The sequence below is a fragment of the Mesoplodon bidens genome (assembly GCF_964165515.1).
Source record: "Mesoplodon bidens genome assembly, chromosome: 13".
NCBI lineage: Eukaryota > Metazoa > Chordata > Mammalia > Artiodactyla > Ziphiidae > Mesoplodon > Mesoplodon bidens.
This window is the reverse complement of record NC_138169.1, coordinates 17,858,795-17,877,558: the sequence shown is the minus strand read 5'-3', so window position 1 is coordinate 17,877,558 and position 18,764 is coordinate 17,858,795. Positions and strand designations below refer to the sequence as shown.

General features: G+C 47.0%; 2 protein-coding genes across 3 annotated transcripts in view; one reads left to right on the top strand and one right to left on the bottom strand.

Moving 5' to 3' along the window:
* Window positions 1-2,858, top strand: part of ANKRD13A (ankyrin repeat domain 13A) — a 39,597-nt gene extending 36,739 nt beyond the window's left edge. The window contains exon 15 of the mRNA XM_081252167.1: window positions 842-2,858. Within this exon, the coding sequence (XP_081108293.1) occupies window positions 842-1,037 (196 nt within the window). The 3' untranslated portion in view covers window positions 1,038-2,858. The remainder of the gene's footprint in view (window positions 1-841) is intronic.
* Window positions 13-10,656, bottom strand: LOC308626756 (uncharacterized protein C12orf76 homolog). 2 transcript variants are annotated; one of them, XR_014017294.1, is made up of 3 exons: window positions 10,506-10,656; window positions 6,392-6,598; window positions 13-65 (listed from the first exon to the last, which is right to left on the bottom strand). XR_014017294.1 is itself a non-coding variant. In XM_081252168.1 (2 exons), the coding sequence occupies exons 1-2, from the start codon at window positions 10,636-10,638 to the stop codon at window positions 6,513-6,515; spliced, it is 219 nt and encodes a 72-aa protein (XP_081108294.1). In that variant the 5' UTR covers window positions 10,639-10,656; the 3' UTR covers window positions 5,333-6,512. The 2 variants fall into 2 exon arrangements, 1 of the variants encoding a protein (XP_081108294.1); XM_081252168.1 differs by lacking the exon at window positions 13-65 and having other exon boundaries at window positions 5,333-6,598.
* Between the last annotated feature and the right edge of the window lie 8,108 nt (window positions 10,657-18,764).

Sequence of the window (18,764 nt, the reverse complement as noted above, 5' to 3'; positions counted from 1 at the left end):
ACTGATGTGACTCTTGATGATTGACCCGAGGTTGGCACAGGCGCTTAGGACACACGACAGCGGGCCTGGCAAGAGAGACTTGATACAGTGTCAGCTCTCTTGCTTCCTCTTGGGGCAATTCCTCATAAAAGGAGCTCTGAACTCTCGGGGGCTGAGCTTCCAGGAACTGGTGATAGAATTGCTGACCAGTTCACTAACCATTGCCGTGGACAGAAAGGCACCCAGTAAATGTTTTCTGATCGGTCTGATCTTCTGCGAAGAACGTGTGATCACAGAGGGTCTAGGTGCCATCAGTGGGAAGTTTATACAATGTTAAGGATGGTGCCACTTTGGGGAAGGGCTACAGAGATGATTAGATTATTATTATTATTATTATTATTTTTGGCTGCACCACGTGGCTTGTGGGATCTTACTTCCCAGACCAAGGATCGAACCTGCACCCTCAGCAATGAAAGCTTGGAGTCCTAACCACTGGATCGCCAGGGAGTTCCCAGATTATCCGTTTTAAAGGGGGTTAAACTGGAAAGATTCATTTTACAAAGCCTTTTCCTGTAGTCTGGGCACATATGAAAACCTGTTGAAGAAGTTGGGTTTTGCTTTAAAATAGATCCAGGTTCAATTTCTAGCCCCATCACTTAGTGGCTGGGTGATCTCGGGCAGGTATGTACTTGCACCCAGCACCTACACCCCCTGAGTTACGTGGGATCGATGGCGTCGTGTACAAGAGGGGATAGGAAGCGCCGCGCTCGGCGCGCACCAGGTCCGCGGTTAAGAAATATGGCTGCTGCCACGATGACGATGTTAAAACACTGTTTCTCTGCCCCGTGTCTTTCTCACACAGGGCTGTCCAGGAGAGCCTCCCCTCCGGCTCTGAAGGCCTGTGCCCCGGCGCCTCCAGTGAGACCAGCCGTTTTGACAGCGACCTGCAGCTGGCCATGGAGCTCTCCGCCAAAGAGCTGGAGGAGCACGAGCTGCGGCTGCGGGAGGAGGAGGCGGAGCTGCAGCAGGTCTTACAGCTGTCGCTCACCGACAAGTAGTCCTTCCCGCCTCCCTCCCGGAGGCTCTGTTCGCACGCGGGCCCAGGCACTGCGCCTCACACGATGCAGCAGCGGACGGAAGCCGTCCCCTGCTTTCCACAGAGGTGCGGGGCCAGGGCCCCCCCGGGGCCATCCGCGACGCTCCCCGGTGAAGGGGCGGGGGCCCAGCGGCCCCATCTCCAGGCTTGAGGGGAGGAGAGTGTCGTCACTTTCCATAGCTGTACTGGCTTGCAGGTCACGTTTTTACTACCAGCTTTAGATAAAAACCCAATCCCCAATCCCACCCCGAAGGTTTGTACATTAATTTTTATCAAGGAGTGATAACAAAACAAGTTCTTGCGGAGTCAGGGTGCTTTTATATACGAGAGCAGCAGCCTTTGCAGAGTGTGGTGTATGAGAACTTGGGAGACACTTCTGTACAGTTCACCAAAGAAATGGATCATTTGTGCCGTTCTGCTCTTCTATTTTTACCTTTCTATAGGGTTTCTAGGGCACTGTCACTGTTCTACTCCGTCCCCACCTTATTCCATTCCTTCCACACCCAGCTAGAGAGGAGATAAATACAGGATCTATTTTATATTAGGGTTAACTATTTGCATCAAATTAAGATATACAGATGCCAACAGATGTTGCCTTAGCCTTAAAAATTACCAATGGTTTCAAACCACCTCACTCCACACTGAGGGATCTGATTTGAATTTTTAAAGGCAGTTCCTTTGAGAGCAGGATCCTCCAGGCTAAATCCAAGGCAGCTAATCCCGGCCCTGAAGGAGCAGCTAGGAGAGAGAGCCCGAGGCTTGTTACTGAAGTGGGCAGGCTGACCAAAGGATCACCAAACCAGGGGTGTGTTTCAGGCCTTCTCTGGTGAAGGGTCTCCACGCAGAGGCCTAGGAAGACCTCACTGCATGCCCTGGGCGCACCTGAGAGGAAGGGGTGGGCTTGAAACTAGAAAGGGAGCTACAAACGGAACTCAGTGGCTCTGTATTCAAAAGGGAAAATGATGATTCTATGTTACTTTTTAGAGTTCAACATCTTTCTGGATGAATATATTTTTTAACAGAATCTTTTTATTATTTTTAAAAGATATAAAAACGACTACTCCCATCAGTAGCAATACAAGGTTATACATTTTAACCAGATTTTCTCAGGCCTTTTTTGGATACCCTTAGTAGTTAACTATTTTGTCTAACCCTTCTGTAAATAACCACCGCACAACATAGAGAACCTGGGGAATACGGCCGAGGGCACCCTCACTCCAGCCCGGCCCATGGATTCATTCCTACAGGCTGCACTGAAATCACCTAGTAACAATATCCTCCTCCTCTGTTTTGCGTCCATTTCCTGTCTGTTGTGCTGCTTTGGGGATGGGAAGGGAAACAGGAACTACCGTTCCATTTAACGGCTGTATATACAGTTAGCGTTGCCAATGAAATGTTCCCAAAGAACTGCTTTTGATTCCATATGACCACCTGCCTTTCTTTTCATGGTCTGACCAAAATTACTTCTCTGCACACGAGGCCAGTATATGCAGCATCATGTTTGTTTCAGATACACAGTTGGCATTTTGTTTACTTGGCGTTTACCTTGAGCCAAGATACACCTTGGGAATGGCTGCAGTTAGGCCCCATCATTTACTCACTAAGGTGAACAGAGGTAATCTGTTTGCATTCCATTGTTCTGCTTCCCCATGTCTTGGCTTTCTCCCCAGGAGGTCAGTTAACAAGGGACTGAACTTTCTGTCACCGTCACAGCAGTTTTCGATATGTGTTCACTCTTAAAATACAAATAAAGACTGCTTCCTTAGAGGGTGCTCGTACAATATTCTAGACAGCCTTTGAGTCTTTTTTTCTCTTCACATTTTTCTAGTCCCTTCATGTTATGTATGTTACTGGAACATTAGAATTCCTCCCAGTCCTCGCTCGTGTGTGACAAAGGTGGCACACTCCTCTCAGCGTCCTGCCCAAGTCACAGCCCACAAGCCCACACGCTACTCCATTCAAATGGAAACTCCACAGCCAGCATCGGGCTGCTCTGAGCACCTCTGCAGCCCTGGAGAGGGACTGTCTCTTGTGGAGTGCTGGAAGCCAAGCCAACATTAGATCTCTTTAATCACAGTAAATCTGCTCTCTCCTTTGAAGCCGAAGTGCTTTGTGAGGCTGTTCTTGGAAGTTCAGGTGATGATTCAGCCTCCTGGACTTGCCGTACACCTAAATACGTTGGTAATAAAACAAAAAAGGCAGTGACCAGTAAAAAATGTTTGGGTTCTGGAAATGAGGCCTTGGTATTTCCAGAAGTTGTTAAGGATCTGCTTTGCTTTTTGTGGGGGGAGTGGGGTGGGCGGGAAGTAAGCAATATTTTGAGCATTGTGAAAACTGTTACTCTTCTTAGGTCAAGACAAGCCATACCTACGGCTTATTTCATTAAACTAATAGTTTCTAACTTTATCTTCAGGGTTTATTAAAGCTTGGGTGGACCACTACCAGCAGTAAACTTTCATCGAGCAACTTCTACACATAAGGCAGTGCTGGGAATTAAGTACAGTCCTCCCTCACTGTCTGCAGGGGCGTGTTTCCGGGATGCCCCATGGATACCAAAAACCTGTGGATGCTCAAGCCCCTTATAAAGTGGCATCGTATTTGCATATAACTTACTGTATCCTCCTGAATATTTTAAATCATCTCTAGATCACATATTATACCTGATACAATGTAAATTATATAAATAGATATAAATACAATGTAAATGCTAATGTAAATAGTTGCTGGTGTGAGGCAAATTCAAGTTTTGCTTTTCAGAACCTTCTGGAATGTTTTTTCCCCCCAAATATTTTTGATCTGTGGTTCAGTGAATCCACGGATGTGGTATACAGAGGGCTGACTGGGTAACAAAGTTCCTAAGATACTTGCTCCACAAACAAGCTCATCACACCATACTTGATGAGAGGTGTCAGGGCAAAGTCTGCTCTAAATAATGACAGGAAAGAGACCATAACCACCAGCTTGGTCCCAGTTTCCTCCTGCATGCAGATGACATCAAAGATGATGAGTTGGACTACAGCAACTTCAAATGGCTGCGGTGCCGTGAATGATGGAGTTCAAAGTCCAAGCTAGGCCCATGTCTAGAAATGAGTGTGGGTATAAGAAGATTGAGATTCTGTGGGAAAAACTGTAATCCACTAATAAGACTCCAAGCCCCTACTCTCAAGCAGCACCTGCAGACTTCTTAATCTCACCTTTAAAGAAAGTTAAGATAGTGTTTGCTAAAATAACTTGTTTTTCTGATTGGTGTAAATTAGTCGAATGTGTCTGTTAGGGGACATGTTGTTACAGTTTGTTACAGTTCAGTTTAGGAAAACTAGGGTTCAGCCACTGCCCCTGTGCACTCCTGAAGATGAAGGTCAGGAGAATAATTCCACTTGAAAATAGCAGTTGGTCAACTTCTGGTGCATAAAAGTTTTCAGTTTGTGGCTCTCTCGCTCCTGGAATGGATGTTTTCATCTTTACTCATTTCTCTGAAATAAGCCTTTTTCTACAAAGGTTATTCTTTGTCCTACTTTTGACTGAAATCTCATACTTAAACAGACGGTAACACTGGGATGACGACGCAGGCTGGGTTTTGGATCTGTATGTGGAATAACTATTGCAAGGTTGTTTCAGAAAACTGAACATGATCCAATTACCTGGCTGGTGATTACTGGGCAAACGGCAGGTCACAAGGTTTATGGGCCTGACAAGTTTTTTACCGTTTCCTTTTAAAATTCTAAAAATGGCAGTAAGTTTTTAGGCAGATATCAAAACATGGCGTCCCAGAAGAGGCGGGGATGTGGGCTCCTGGGACTTAACCCTGTCCGTGCCAGAGTCTCAGAATCCCTGCCACTCCTCCCTCCGGTCAATAACCACAGGCTTCCAAGGCACAGGCCAACTGTGGTGACCCCACTTCCATCTGTGTTACTTTTCACATCATTTGATCCTCACTATAATAAAGATAAAGTGTGTATATCACTGTTTCACAGATGAGAAAACTGAGGCTCTAGAGAAGTTAAGCCTGTTTATAACTGGAGCTGGGACAAGAATCCAAGTCTTCTGGCCCCTGGCCCAGCCTGAGAGATTACTGACAGTCAGTTTTCTGAAATAATCAATAGCTTGCCTTGGGGCAGTAATGTTATTTCACATATTAATTTAAAATTCCACTTCACAGTGCCTCAAGAGATTAAATCAGATTCAAGTGTGCGCACATGTGCACACACCTGCATTTTTAAACGCTTGGAAAATAATTACTAGGAATAAAACAGCACATGAGATTTTACTTTAGTTTTAATGGACATTTTGCTCAAAAGCACGTTTCAGTGGCTCAGTGTTAGGGTTACAAACAATCCTTAAGTCAGTTACTGTATCCCACATCAGTTATTTCACATTAAGTGCCGGTTGTTAAAAAAAAAAAAAAAATCAGTGCTGTGCTTGAATGGAGCACAAACAAGATAAGCATTTTAATTTAACAACAAGTTAAACCTAGCACCCTTAAAATAAATACGGTATGTACGAAAGTATTTCCATGGGGGAAAATTCCAGTTCACCAACAGTGCAAATGAATAGCAGCATGTTCAAAGTTGAAATTAAATTGTGTAAACACACTCCCACCCGCCACAGTGAACACGCACTTCTGTAGCCCCTCCCTACCCAGGGCAGAAAAGAGGTCCTGCTGAGTCTCTTTTAGATTCCGAATCAGGAAAGCTGCCCTGACTTCTAGGCCAAGGGCTGGGAAGACTTAAGTGCAGGACAAGGAGACCAACGTGTTTGAATGGGACCAATTCTTTTTCAGATGGGCCAAGTGCTAACACTTCCAGCCACCCCCAGTGCCTCCCAGCCCAAGGGTGCCCGTGGTCACAGGCCTAGCTGGTGTGACCCCGACTTCAGTGGGGGCGTCTGAGTGCAGAGCTCCGTGCAGAGTGAGGAGTGGCGGCCTATGTTCCCCACAGCTGACACTGCTTTGCAAACGGGGCAATTAGGCCAACCCGGGATAATTAAAAACATTTGGGATTCTTAACCCGTTGTGACCAAATGGTTCTTAAGCAGGGAATGTCTACATGTTAAGTCTTACTCTTCTTAATATTTTCAAGCATTAATGATTATTCCTTTCCAGTGTGGATTTTACGTCACTCACAAAGTCATGTTTTCTTTCTCGTGAACACTCCATCTTTACACTGAACTTTGGAGCTTCAGGTCTTACTTTCAACAGGTACAGTGGGAAATAAAAAGAAACACTGAGAAGCAGGCTCAAGTGGCCAAATCCTTGCATTACAGTGTTAGGATAAGATAATGGCTAGATGTTTTTTTTCTAAATCATTCAGCATTTACCAACTGTCCAGACCGATGATTGTTTCCAAGCAGTTAAGTTCCGATTCCACCTTCTCCACTGACCCATGTGCAACACGACTTATTCTGCTCCCAAAGGCTTGTGGGAGGGCTGGCTTGGCCATCACCGGCGCCGAATGGGCTTGTAGACACAAAATGCCATAAGGATCATGGTCACCAGCAGGATGCTGAAAACAGTTCCCATCAACACTGCAAAAGGAAAACAGGTTACCTCCTAACGGCAGCTTCAGGTTCTGTAAGTTGTCCACTGACAACGATATGCCAAATGCCACTTGGTGCCAGGCACTGTGCCAGGTGTGGGGGAAGCAGCCATGACAGACCCTCTCTGGGGGTGTCTCCATGCACGTGAGGAGAGAACGTAAATGAGAGCATGTCACGCAGCTTTTACGTGCCGTGAGGAAAACGGTAATGTGAGAGTACTGGGAGTGGTGATGGAGGAAGCAAGTGAGGAGGGGACACACAAACTGGGGCCTTAATGGGAGGAAGGAGCCGGCCATGTGGAGATCTGCATGCCCAAGGATCAGCTAATGAAAGCCCCTGAGGCCAGAACAAGCCAGAAAGTCAATGAACAGGAAGGAGGCGAGTGTGGCTGCAAGGAAGGAGTGAAGGAAGAAAGGCAGGGAATGAAGCCAGAGAGGAAGGCTGGAGCCAGTTCATGCAGGGCCTTGTAGACAATGAAGGAAACATGGATTTTATTCTAAGTTTAAAGACAGGGCTGTAGGCAAAGAGCGACAGGATCTGATTTAGTCGGAAAAAAAGATCACTCTGGGACTTCCCTGGTGGTCCAGTGGTTAAGAATCCGCCTTCCAATGCAGGGGACGCGAGTTCGATCCCCGGTCAGGGAATTAAGATCTCATGTGCCGCAAGGCACCTAAGCCAGTGCACCACAACTAGTGAAGCCCGTGCGCTCTAGGGCCTGCATGCCACAACTACTGAGCCTATGTGCTGCAACTACTGAAGCCCACGTGCCTAGAGCCTGTGCTCCGCAACAAGAGAAGCCACCACAATGAGAAGCCCGTGCACCAAAATGAAGAGAAGCCCCCGCCCACCACAACTAGAGAAAGCCTGTGTGCAGCAACGAAGATCCAATGGAGCCAAAAATAAATTTTTTTAAAAAAGGTCTCTGTTAAACAAAATCTATGACTTACATGAGTTGGATGTCATATCTCAAAATAGCCCTTGTTACCTAAATACCTGCCCTAATTTTTTTTTAAACAAACTTATTAATTTATTTTAATAAATAAGTTGCTTAGTTGCTCCACGGCATGTGGGATCTTCCCAGACCAGGGGTCGAACCTGTGTCCCCCTGCATTGGCGTGTGGATTCTTAACCACTGTGCCACCAGGGAAGTCCCTGCCCTAATTTTTTTTTATGGTACGAGGGCCTCTCACTGTTGTGGCCTCTCCCGTTGCAGAGCACAGGCTCTGGACGTGCAGGCTCGGCGGCCATGGCCCACGGGCCCAGCCACTCCGCGGCATGTGGGATCTTCCCGGACTGGGGCATGAACCCGTGTCCCCTGCATCGGCAGGCAGACTCTCAACCACTGCGCCATCAGGGAAGCCCCTGCCCTAATTTTTAAAGTTCAGAATTCCATGAGTTTCTAAGGCTCTGACTACAATTGGACCTAAAGCTGTCTTATTCCATTTAAATCAATTTTTTTGCGTTTTGGAAAGGCTCTAAAAAAACAAAACAAAACAAAAACAAAAACCTCCAAAGCAGGAATGCAGGGGACTAGAATTGGAGAATGGAAGTCTTTTTAAAAAATACGAAAAATGAACTTAAAACCAAGAGTTGTTAGGTACACGATATCCACTGGAATAGCTATACTTTTGGGCCTTGATCTCCCACTCTTCATCATTGTCTTTACTCCCTCCCTTTAGTTGCCTGAATGGCAGGCCCTGACAGAGCCGTTAAGACTACTTAGGTCCTTCCTTATGGTTACTTCCCCTTTTTGAGCCTCATTCTCTATCCTATAACATGGGGCAGATGAAACCCATCTCACAAGGCCTAAATATCAATGTCATTAAAATAGTGAATTTCTAGTGAAATGTTTTTGTAGTGTTTTGGAACTATTCTAATACTGCATTTTTTTTTAAGATTGAGTTAACACTGTCACATGGAATCTATTGTTTTAAATATAATAATTAAAGTGGCCGGCATATTCTAAAAGAATCCGAAAATCTTAGCCTTGGAAGGGTCCCAAAAGACATTTGATCCAGCTTTTCACTGCATGTGAACTTTTTCTACAATATTCCTGGCAGTTCCAACTCTTATTTGGAATACTTCTGTGACATTTGTTTGTCAACCAACCAAAATATTGGAAAATTAGAAAAGCATATCCACATCATTACTGTTTTATCTGTCAAAAATGTATCTTATTCAAATAAATCTCATTTTAGAGCTCAAACATTTTTTCATATTTTACATGAAAAGCACTCAACACAGTGCCGGACAGATAATAAGCACATGATAAATGAAAGCCGTTATTACCACCAAGACAGGCAGTGAAGAACAGTGGTCAAGAATGCAGGGTTTGGGGTTAGACTGTCTGGGTTCCTGTCTACACTTACAGGCCACATGACCTTACAGAAGTTACACAGTCTCTCTGTGTCTGTTTCCTCTTCTTTAAAAATGGAGATAAAAATACCCACTGCACAGAATGGTCTAGGGCAGTGTTTCTCAAACAAAGCTGTGGTAAAGGACTAGTTTTGGTAACTTTTAATCTGTCCCAGGCCACTACCTAGCCCTACTGTGTATGACTAATTAGCAGCTCCCTCTACCTAGAAAGCATTCCGGTTTAGGGACCTAGAAGTGGTTTAGAGTTGCTTGGATGTTGCAACAATGTCAAACCGTTAAATTTCTAAACAATCTCAAGTGCTGTAAGACATCTCTTTGCAGATAACAAATAGTTTGCAGACTTCACTGCTCTGCCACCACACTTTGAATAGTACTGTTCTCAACCAGCGGGATTTTGCCCCAGTGGCAAAATCCATTTGGCAAATGTCGAGAGACATTTTGATTATCTGGACCGGGAGTGGGGTGTGCTACTGGCATCTAGTGGGTAAAGGCTGGGGACGCTGCTAAACATCTTACAGCGCTCAGAACAGTGTGTGCTCAGAATAGTATGTTCCCCACCCCCTAACAAAGAATCATCTGGTCCAATATGTCAGTAGTACCTAGGTTGAGAAATCCTGTTCTGAAGGATTAAGCAGGATAATGTATGGAAACCACTTAGCAGAGTGCTATGGACACAGTAAGTGGTCAATACATGACAGACAATGAGTTCATGGAGAGTCAAGGTAATCCAGAAACAATACTATGTAGCAGCTTTGCAGATATACAGACATACCAATGACGTTCAGCGCGAAGAAAGGACTTTGGCAGAACAAGATGCAGAGTTATTGTGAAGTTTGCCAAGCTTTAAGCTCCAGGGCCCCTTCCAAAGCCATGTACGCCCATATGTACGTATGTATGTGTGTATATATATGTGCACGCTGATGACATCCACCCAAAAGGTATGTTTCAAGCCCCACAAAACTTAGGTTCTCCTACTGGCCTCCACCACTTCCTAGCTGTGTAACCTTGGACAAAGAAATTCACCTCTCTGAGTTTCACTTCCCTTATCTGTAAACAGGGCTGAAAACCGTACCTTTCTGATTAACTTACTGTGAGGCTGAAATAAACTCATGTACACAAAGTGCTTAGTACAACACGGTATATAGGAAATGCTCAACAAATGCCAGTTATCATTATGACTATGACTATTAGTTCTATTAGAAAAGAAGAGGGGATGGAGTACATATCATGCGCCGTATTGCCTAGCTTGGGCCCACACAGCCACAGAGGAGGGGACCCAGATTGTGACCCGGGTCATTCACGCAACCAGCATGTATCAAGCCCACCGAGGACCAGGCCTTCCGCTGAACCGCAGCTCAGGCCTCTGTCCCAGGCCTTCGGAGAGAGAGGGTCGCACCTGCACCGCCTTCCCCCACACGGCCCCCGCCGTCCGCCCCGCGCGTGCGAAGCTCCGGCTGCCTGGAGCGGCAAAAGCGCAGACCCGACCCCGCCGCCCGCCCGCCCGCCCGCGGCCGCTCACCCAGGTTCTGCCCACGCAGCACCGCATACGGCCGGCTCCGCTCCGGCGGCTCCACGGGGCTCGGGGCCTCCGCCTGTCCCAGCAGGAGGCTGCACAGTCCGAGGCAAAGCCACCGCCAAACTGAACGCAACATCTCCCCTACCCAGCAGTGGAGAGCCGCCGGAGGCCCCACCCCTGTTACCTCTCGCGCATCGCCTTCCGTCGCACCGGGCGCGCGTCGTTGCCAGGGTAACTGTACGCCCCAGCCAGAGTTCGGCCCTCACCAAGCTTCCTCCCGGATCCACGTTCCTCCACGACCAATGTTTCCGCCCGGGCCAATTTTCAGGGGGATCACTGTTCCATCGCGGCAACGTCCGCCTCGATCCCAGTTCCACCCTGACCGAAGTTTCCCTCTTTCTTTGAGTTCTAGGCGGGCCTCTTTCCAGAGAGGTTTCTTAGGTCCATTTTGGACCTATCGAAGGTATTTTACAAATCCGTGCATTTTCTTACTAAATCTCCACCCCAGGCCTGAGAAATAGACACTGTATTCCTATTTTACAAATGCCATCTTCTCAGGGAGTCTTTACCTGGACATCTTTTTCTGAAATTGCAGCCCTTCCACTCCCTCGATATATACACTCCCTACTCTTTTGCCTCTTTCATCCCCTCTTAACTTCTCCCCATTTACCCTATACATTTAACCTACATTTTGTTATTTTGTGATGTTGACTGGAGAAAAAAAAATCACAATGTGAGAGTTGTGAGTTAAGTTTTATTTGGGGCAAAATGAGGACCATAGCCCAGGAGACAGCCTCTCACATAGCTCTGAGGAACTGCTCTGAAGAGGTGGGGGGGGCAGGTTGCTATATATATGATTTTAGTGAAGGGGGATAGGTGCAACCAAGCGCACGTTTTGGCAGAAGGTCGCTGCTAGTCACGAGGAGCAGATGTCTCTGTCAATGATTTTAGTGCTTTCTTAGATTTAAGATGCAAGAAATTGGGCTCATAAAGTCTTCTCCTGAAAAAGATCTAACTACCTGAAGGCCTGTTCTGCCAGTTTTTCCCAGAGCACAGTGTGCCACATTCCTGATCTCTTCCCTGAACTCCTTTCAGGGTGTGTTGAAGGTCAGTGACTGCAGTGGCTAGTGACGTCATCCTCGTAGAGGCAGATGGCGAGAGACAATTTTTAATTGGCATTGGGTACCTGCTATCATCCTAGAGTGTAAGGTCCATGAGGGCAGAGATTTGTTCTTACTCACTGTTGTTTCATAGCCTAGAAGAGTAGCATATTATGTTCCATGAATGTTGGCTGAGTAAATGAGGAAACAGCTTAGTTAAGTGTTTGGCCCAGTGCTGCACAGAATAATACCTGGGTCAAGGTATTGTTGACCTAGGTATTGTTCTGCATATTTTACCATTCGCTGAGACGATGAAACCAACACAGAAGAAAGGAGCTCTGAGATGATTGCAGAGATGGAAATGAAGTCTGATGACATTGAGCGTCTAGCCCCAGACACCTGGGCTAGACTTTGCAGTCACTTGACCCAGTAAGTTTCTTTCTTCTTTCTTCCCTTCGTTCCTTTCTACCTTCGTTCCTTCCTTCCTTCCTTCCTTCCCTCCCTCCTTCCTTTCTTTTCTTGCTTTAGTTTCTTTGTTGAGTCAGGTGGCTGTGATTTTCACCCCAAAGGATCCTGACATGGTAGACCTGCAGAAACCTGAGTTGAATAAGAAGTATCCCAACCATTTTAGCAAAGGGAGTGACTGTCTCAATTGTTGACCTGTCCTTTCAGCTGAAGTAGGACCCAGCCATCTTTGCTCTCACCTCCTCCCTCTCATGTCCTTAATTCATTTCAGTGCATGTTGACATGAAACAGGAATTCCACATATGACCTTCATGTCCTTTTAGACCACTTTTCTTACTTGGGCACTTGAGATTGCATTTTCAAAATGTTAAAACCCCAGCAGAAGTAGAGTGTCAAATAATGACAAGAGACTGGCTTCCAAGAAAGTTATATATTTAAAATACAGCTTCAAAATGTATATTTTCACCTACATTTAGAGCAGGGAAGCAGCTGTCCTCTCCTGTACCATTTGTCCTTTTTATTGTTAATCAAGGTTGCCTTTTTCATTTTCCTCAAACAGAATCATGTTTATGCTCCTGTGTCCTGAGACAAGGTGAGATTTAGCTTCATCAACATTCTAATTTTAAAGCCATCAACTTGGCAACTTTTGCCCTCCATCATTTTGAGTACATCTACTTCAAGCACTTTGAAAGTTGCATCTTTTTTCTGTTTGTTTGATGACACTGAGTCACAATTCTATTCCAGAGAACTGTGTCCCTGGCCAGGGGGATTTCTGTGTAAAGGAACATAAATGACCTTCCAAAATTTGTGTTAAGACTCAGGAACTAACTCCTACAACTAGTAAACCATTTGGAATCTGGGACTAAACACTTTTTTTAACATAAATTTATTTTAATTTATTATTATTATTTTTTGGCTGCGTTGGGTCTTCTTTGCTGTGCGCAGGCTTTCCCTAGTTGCAGAGAGCAGGGACTGCTCTTTGTTGTGTCGCCGGGCTTCTCGTTGCGGTGGCTTCTCTTGTTGCAGCCTAGGGCACGTGGGCTTCAGTAGTTGAGGGCTTCAGTAGTTGCGGGGCGCGGGCTTAGTTGCTCCGCGCATTTTGGCTGAGGGAGTGAAAGCAGGACTCAATTAGGAAAATTGACATAAACGTGTAAAAGTAGAGTTACAACTTCTTGCCTAGGACCCATGCCTGCTTCTGATTGTAGTTACAGCCCAGTCCTGTGACTACTATTTACATCAGGTAGGGGAAGAAAGTTGAGGCGATGGGTGAGGAAAAGAAAAACATATAATCATACCATCATCTTCCCCCAGTGGGAAGAACTGCATAGTCAAAGCAGCATCCTCTCCCACGCCCTCTCCCTCAGATCCACCAAAAAAGCAGAAGGATCTATCTAGTGGGGAAATGCCTTTGGCGCCTGTCACAGTGAGAGTGAGCAAACGCTTGTGAGGGCACATAAGCAAGTCTGTTATGCCTCTATCTCCCCCTGTTTTAGACAAATAGATGCTTTAATTGCCTATTCCAATTCTCTACCCAACCATTACTCTGAGGATGAGCATTGTGTTGCTCGGGGCAGGACCTTCTGTTCTGACTCTTTTGTTGTAGTGTGAGCATTGGCATGTACCACCTGATAACATACACTCCAGTCCATAGTCAGTATCTATTCCTGTCAGGACTTAGGTCTAGCCCCCTGGGGCCCCAGCATTAGTCCAGTGTAATCCACTTGCCAGCTTTCCCCCTGGGGAATCCATTCCACGGCCATCAGCAGTCTGTGTCTCTCTTGTCGACAGAACAGTTCTTGGCATTTTGTGTCTCAGGGTACAAGAGGAATGCATGCAGATTCAGTCCATTTCTACAGTCCGTGGACCGAGGAGGCCACCTCAGGCAAGCACATTAGTATATCCAAACTCATCGATTCCAGTCATCTTACAAATCTGAAGAATGGTTTTTCTGATGTGCATTGACATATCCTACTTTAATTCAGTCTTCAAATTTCCATAGTGATTTCCATAGGGCCATGCACCATCTGGGCATCCTTCTGATAGGCCAGTTTTCCATTGCCTTTTGGCCTGACCATATAGCCAAGCTATTGGTCACCACCCATGCTTCAGTAAAAACCCAAATAGCATGCAATATAGGGGCATGGAGCTAGTTTATTTTTACCTTCTTTGATCAGAGTGATGGTCTTCCAAACAGGAAACTATCTCTTCATCTTGGAACTGTCATCTAAAAGCTAAGCCGCTCTTTTTTGGTCAGTCAAGAGCTGTTTATAGGGCACTGGCCCAAGTGGCAATGGAATCAGTAGCTCCGCATGTGGTTCCAAAGTCAGTCCTAGAGAAAATGAGTGTACTTGCCCACGAATACACTGAACAACTCTTTGCAGTCCCCTCACAGCATGCTCCTGTGCAAACCATTTCCATTTTATTATGGAGCTCATCTGGGCATTGCCCTCCCTATTAGAGTGTCCCTCTGCTATCACCCAAGATATTATGGGTATTTCAGGTTTCAAGATTATTTTATGTCCTTCAGTTGTAGGGCAGAGTCAGTTAATGTCCGATAGCAAGATAATAATTGCTCCTCTTATGGAAATTCTCTAGTCCGTTATCCCAGCAGTGGTCACTGGGAGGGGAGCACAGGGTTTTGCCATAAACCCCAGCCTACACTCTCCACGGGTCTACTGTAGCGAGAATTTGTCTGTACCAACACTTAAGCTTCTATTTTATACTCTGTAGGTTCTGATATTTTTACTGCTTCCCATTTAGCAATTAGTATTGCTTGAAGAGTGGACTTCTGTGCCTTCTGTTTTATGCCAGGCAAGGGAAACATTCCTCAGTCAGACCCAATATCCATCCCCATAATATGTTCAGGTAAAACAGACACAGCCACTTCACACAGAGCGTGCATAATCATTCCAGTTTTCATCCAAACTTTCCACCTGAATCCGATTAACTCATGCATTTCTGTTATTTTCTCAGTTTAATTGTAGGCTCTTTGAGGTCCTGCCTCACGCACAGATTTGGGTGCTACACAGTTCATGAAGTTCTTTTGTCAAGGAGTCCAGGAAACTTCCCTTCCTCCCTCCCCAATCATTCCACCCACTCATGTGCATAAGGCTTTGGGTCCCCCAGCAGAGCCTTGAGCCAAGATACACTGGCCCCTTTGTCAGTCTTTATCTAGGTGAGTCTGCTTGACTGTCATCCCAGGTGACTCCCAGTTGGGTTTCTCACTGTAGTCTTTGCCTCCTGACTTTTAAAATTGCTCCAAACTGGGTTAAATAGAGTGGAAAGACATGTTTGAGGACCCACGTCCCATTGGTCCACTCATCCTTTGATGGTGCTCCATTAAGACTTTTGTTTCAATGCCATTAAGGTCAACTTTATTCATCCCATTCCTCAAAAACCATGCAAAGATTTCCATTCTGCTGGGATGAGTCCCTTGACTCTCCCTTCTGCCTTTTGCCATTGTTTAATTAGTCTATTTTTTTTAATTAGCATCTATAAGACCCGTAAGGGGAAACAGAAAAGTCTCATAAATCATTTTGGGGTGCTGTTTGACTTGGCAGCAGTTAGGTTACAAGGCGTGTCCATGCAAAAGAGGCCCTTTAATCACAGCACTTAACCATGTCCTGGGTAAGGGGCATACTCTGTGGATTAAAATCCTGATCTCCATAAAGCCAGTGTAGCATGGCTTGTGTGCAAAGCATTTCAGCTGCTTCATCTGAGATGTACCAGTTGGCATTTATAGGGGGAGTCAGACAGTCTTTCTTCTCAGGGGAAACAGACTTCACAGGGCCTTTTATCCAGCCCACAAGGCTGTTGGGAATAACCTTTGGTGTGTCTGAATCATGCACAGCCTTCTGTGATTGTTCCATAGTGAGATGTGGGTCCTGGATCAGAGCAAACACACTCTTCCACTGTGCAGCCTTCAAAGCCAAAGACACAGCCCCCACATTAATCCTCTCATGTGCCATTTCAGTACAGGTTTTTCAGGAAGCTGATGATATCAATCCACAAAATGAGACAACTGCACACTCTACCTCCTGGTTTCAGTAATTTCTTCATTTTGCCATCCTCGACCTGGACTACCTTTTTGATGACCAGAGGTCTCAGAGGTCCTCTCTCCTGTCCAAAATCTGAGCTTTGTCAACATCAAGATCTGACTCAGAGCTTTCTTTCAATTCAGTTTTAGCTATTACAGATAACAGTAACCAGTGGACTACATACTGAACTTTTTTCTTGTTATTTTACAATTCTTATGCATCCAGTGAGCCAAAACCCCAGGAGCTGGGTCCGTCATCTCTAAACTCTATTGTTCACTTTTGAGTAAGGGACTGCAGCACAACTGCTATTCCATACTGTAAATAACCTTGTGGCCACCCAGGAATCAAAACATACTCAGACCCCGGAGGAAGATGGCGGAAGAGTAAGACGCGGAGATCACCTTCCTCCCCACAGATACATCAGAAATTCATCTACACGTGGAACAACTCCTACAGAACACCTACTGAACGCTGACAGAAGACCTCAGACCCCCCAAAAGGCAAGAAGCTCCCCACATACCTGGGTAGGGCAAAAGAAAAAAAGAATAAACAGAGACAATAGGATAGGGACGGGACCTGCACCAGTGGGAGGGAGCCGTGAAGGGGGGAAGGTTTCTACACACTACAAGCCCCTTCGCGGGCGGAGACTGTAGGTGGCGGAGGGGGAAAGCTTCGGAGTAGCGGAGGAGAGCACAGCAACAGGGGTGCGGAGGGCAAAGCGGAGAGATTCTGGCACAGAGGACCGGTGCCCTCAGGCACACACCAGCCCGAGAGGCTTGTCTGCTCGGCCGCCGTGGCGGGCGGGGCTGGGAGCTGAGGCTCGGGTATCGGCTTTCAGTCGGAGCGCAGGGAGAGGACTGGGGCTGGCGGCAGGAAGAGAGCCTGAAGGGGTTAGTGCACCACGGCTAGCCCGGAGGGAGTCCGGGGAAAGGGTCTGGAGCTGCTGAAGAGGCAAGAGACTTTTTTCCCTTTTGTTTCCTGGTGCGCGAGGAGAGGGCATTAAGAGGGCTGCTTGGGGAAGCGCCGGAGACAGGCACGAGCCGCGGGTAAGGCACGGACCTCGGAGACGGGCGTGGGCCGCCGCCGCCCGCCGCCGCGGCCCGCCGCCGCCGCGCCCGCCGCCGCCCGCCGCCGCCCGCCGCCGCCGCTGCTGCCGCCGCCGCGGGGCCTGTGTGCGAGCGCGGGTCACTGTCCGCCCCGCCTTCCGGGGGGCCTGTGCACCCCGCCACTGCCGGGGTCCCCGAGACCCGGGGACGGCTTTCCCGGGAAAGCGCACGGAGCGCCACGGGCTGCTGCAACGTCACGCCGGCCTCTGCCGCCGCAGGCCCGCCCCACACTGCGCGCCCCTCCCTCCCCTCTGCCTGAGTGAGCCAGAGCCCCCGAATCAGCGGCTCCTTTAAACCCGTCCTGTCTGAGCGAAGAACGGACGCCCTCCGGCGACCTACGCGCAGAGGCGGGGCCAGGTCCAAGGCTGAGACCCGGGAGCTGTGAGAGCAGAGGCAGGGAAATCTCTCTGTGCAGCCTCGGAGGCAGCGGATTAAAGCTCCACGGTCCATTTGATGTGCCCTGCGTCTGTGGAGTGCATGAATGGACAGCGAATCATCCCAAATTGAGGAAGTGGACTTTGAGGACAAGATTTAAGACTTTCCCCCCTTTTCCTCTTTTTACAACGAATTATTCCAAATTAAGGAGGTGGACTTAGAGAGCAAGATTTCAGACTTCTCGCCCTTTTCCTCTTTTTACAACGAATTATCCCAAATTGAGGAGGTGGACTTGGAGAGCAAGATTTTTTATTTTTTCCCCTGCTCTCTTTTTGTGAATGTGTATGTGTAATCTTCTGTGTAAGATTCTCTCTGTATAGCTTTGCTTCCACCATATGTCTCAGGGTTCTATCGGTCCGGTTTTTTTTTTTTTTTTCAATAATTACTTTCTAATTTTAATAACGCTACTATATTTCATACTTTATTCTATTTTACTTTACCTGCTCTTTCTTTTTTTCCTACTCTCCCTTCCTCCCTTCCTCCCTCCGCTCCTCCTTTCCTTCTTTCTTTTTCTTTCCTCCCTCCCACCCTTCTTCTTTCCACTTTCTTTTTCTTTCCTTCCTCCCTCCCTCCTGTCTTTCTTCCTTTCCTTCCTCCCTCCCTCCCTCCTTTCTTTCCTTCTTTCTTTCCATCCTTCCTCCCTCCCTCCCTCCTTTCTTCCTTCCTTCCTTCCTTCCTTCCTTTCTTCCCTTCTTCCTTTCTTTCCCTCTCTCTTTCTTTCTTCTACTAATTCTTTCTTTCTACTTTTTCTCCCTGTTACTCTGAGCCGGGTGGATGAAAGGCTCTTGGTGCTGCAGCCAGGAGCCAGTGCTGTGCCTCTGAAGTGGGAGAGCCAACTTCAGGACACGGGTCCACAAGAGACCTCCCAGCTCCACATAATATCAAGCAGCGAAAATCTCCCAGAGATCTCCATCCCAACACCAGCACCCAGCTTCAGTCAACGACCAGCAAGCTACAGTGCGGGTCACCCTATGCCAAGCAACTAGCAAGGCAGGAACACAACCCCACCCATTAGCAGAGAGGCTACCTAAAAACATAATAAGGCCATAGGCACCCCAAAACACACCACCAGACGTGGACCTGTCCACCAGAAAGACAAGATCGAGCCTCAACCACCAG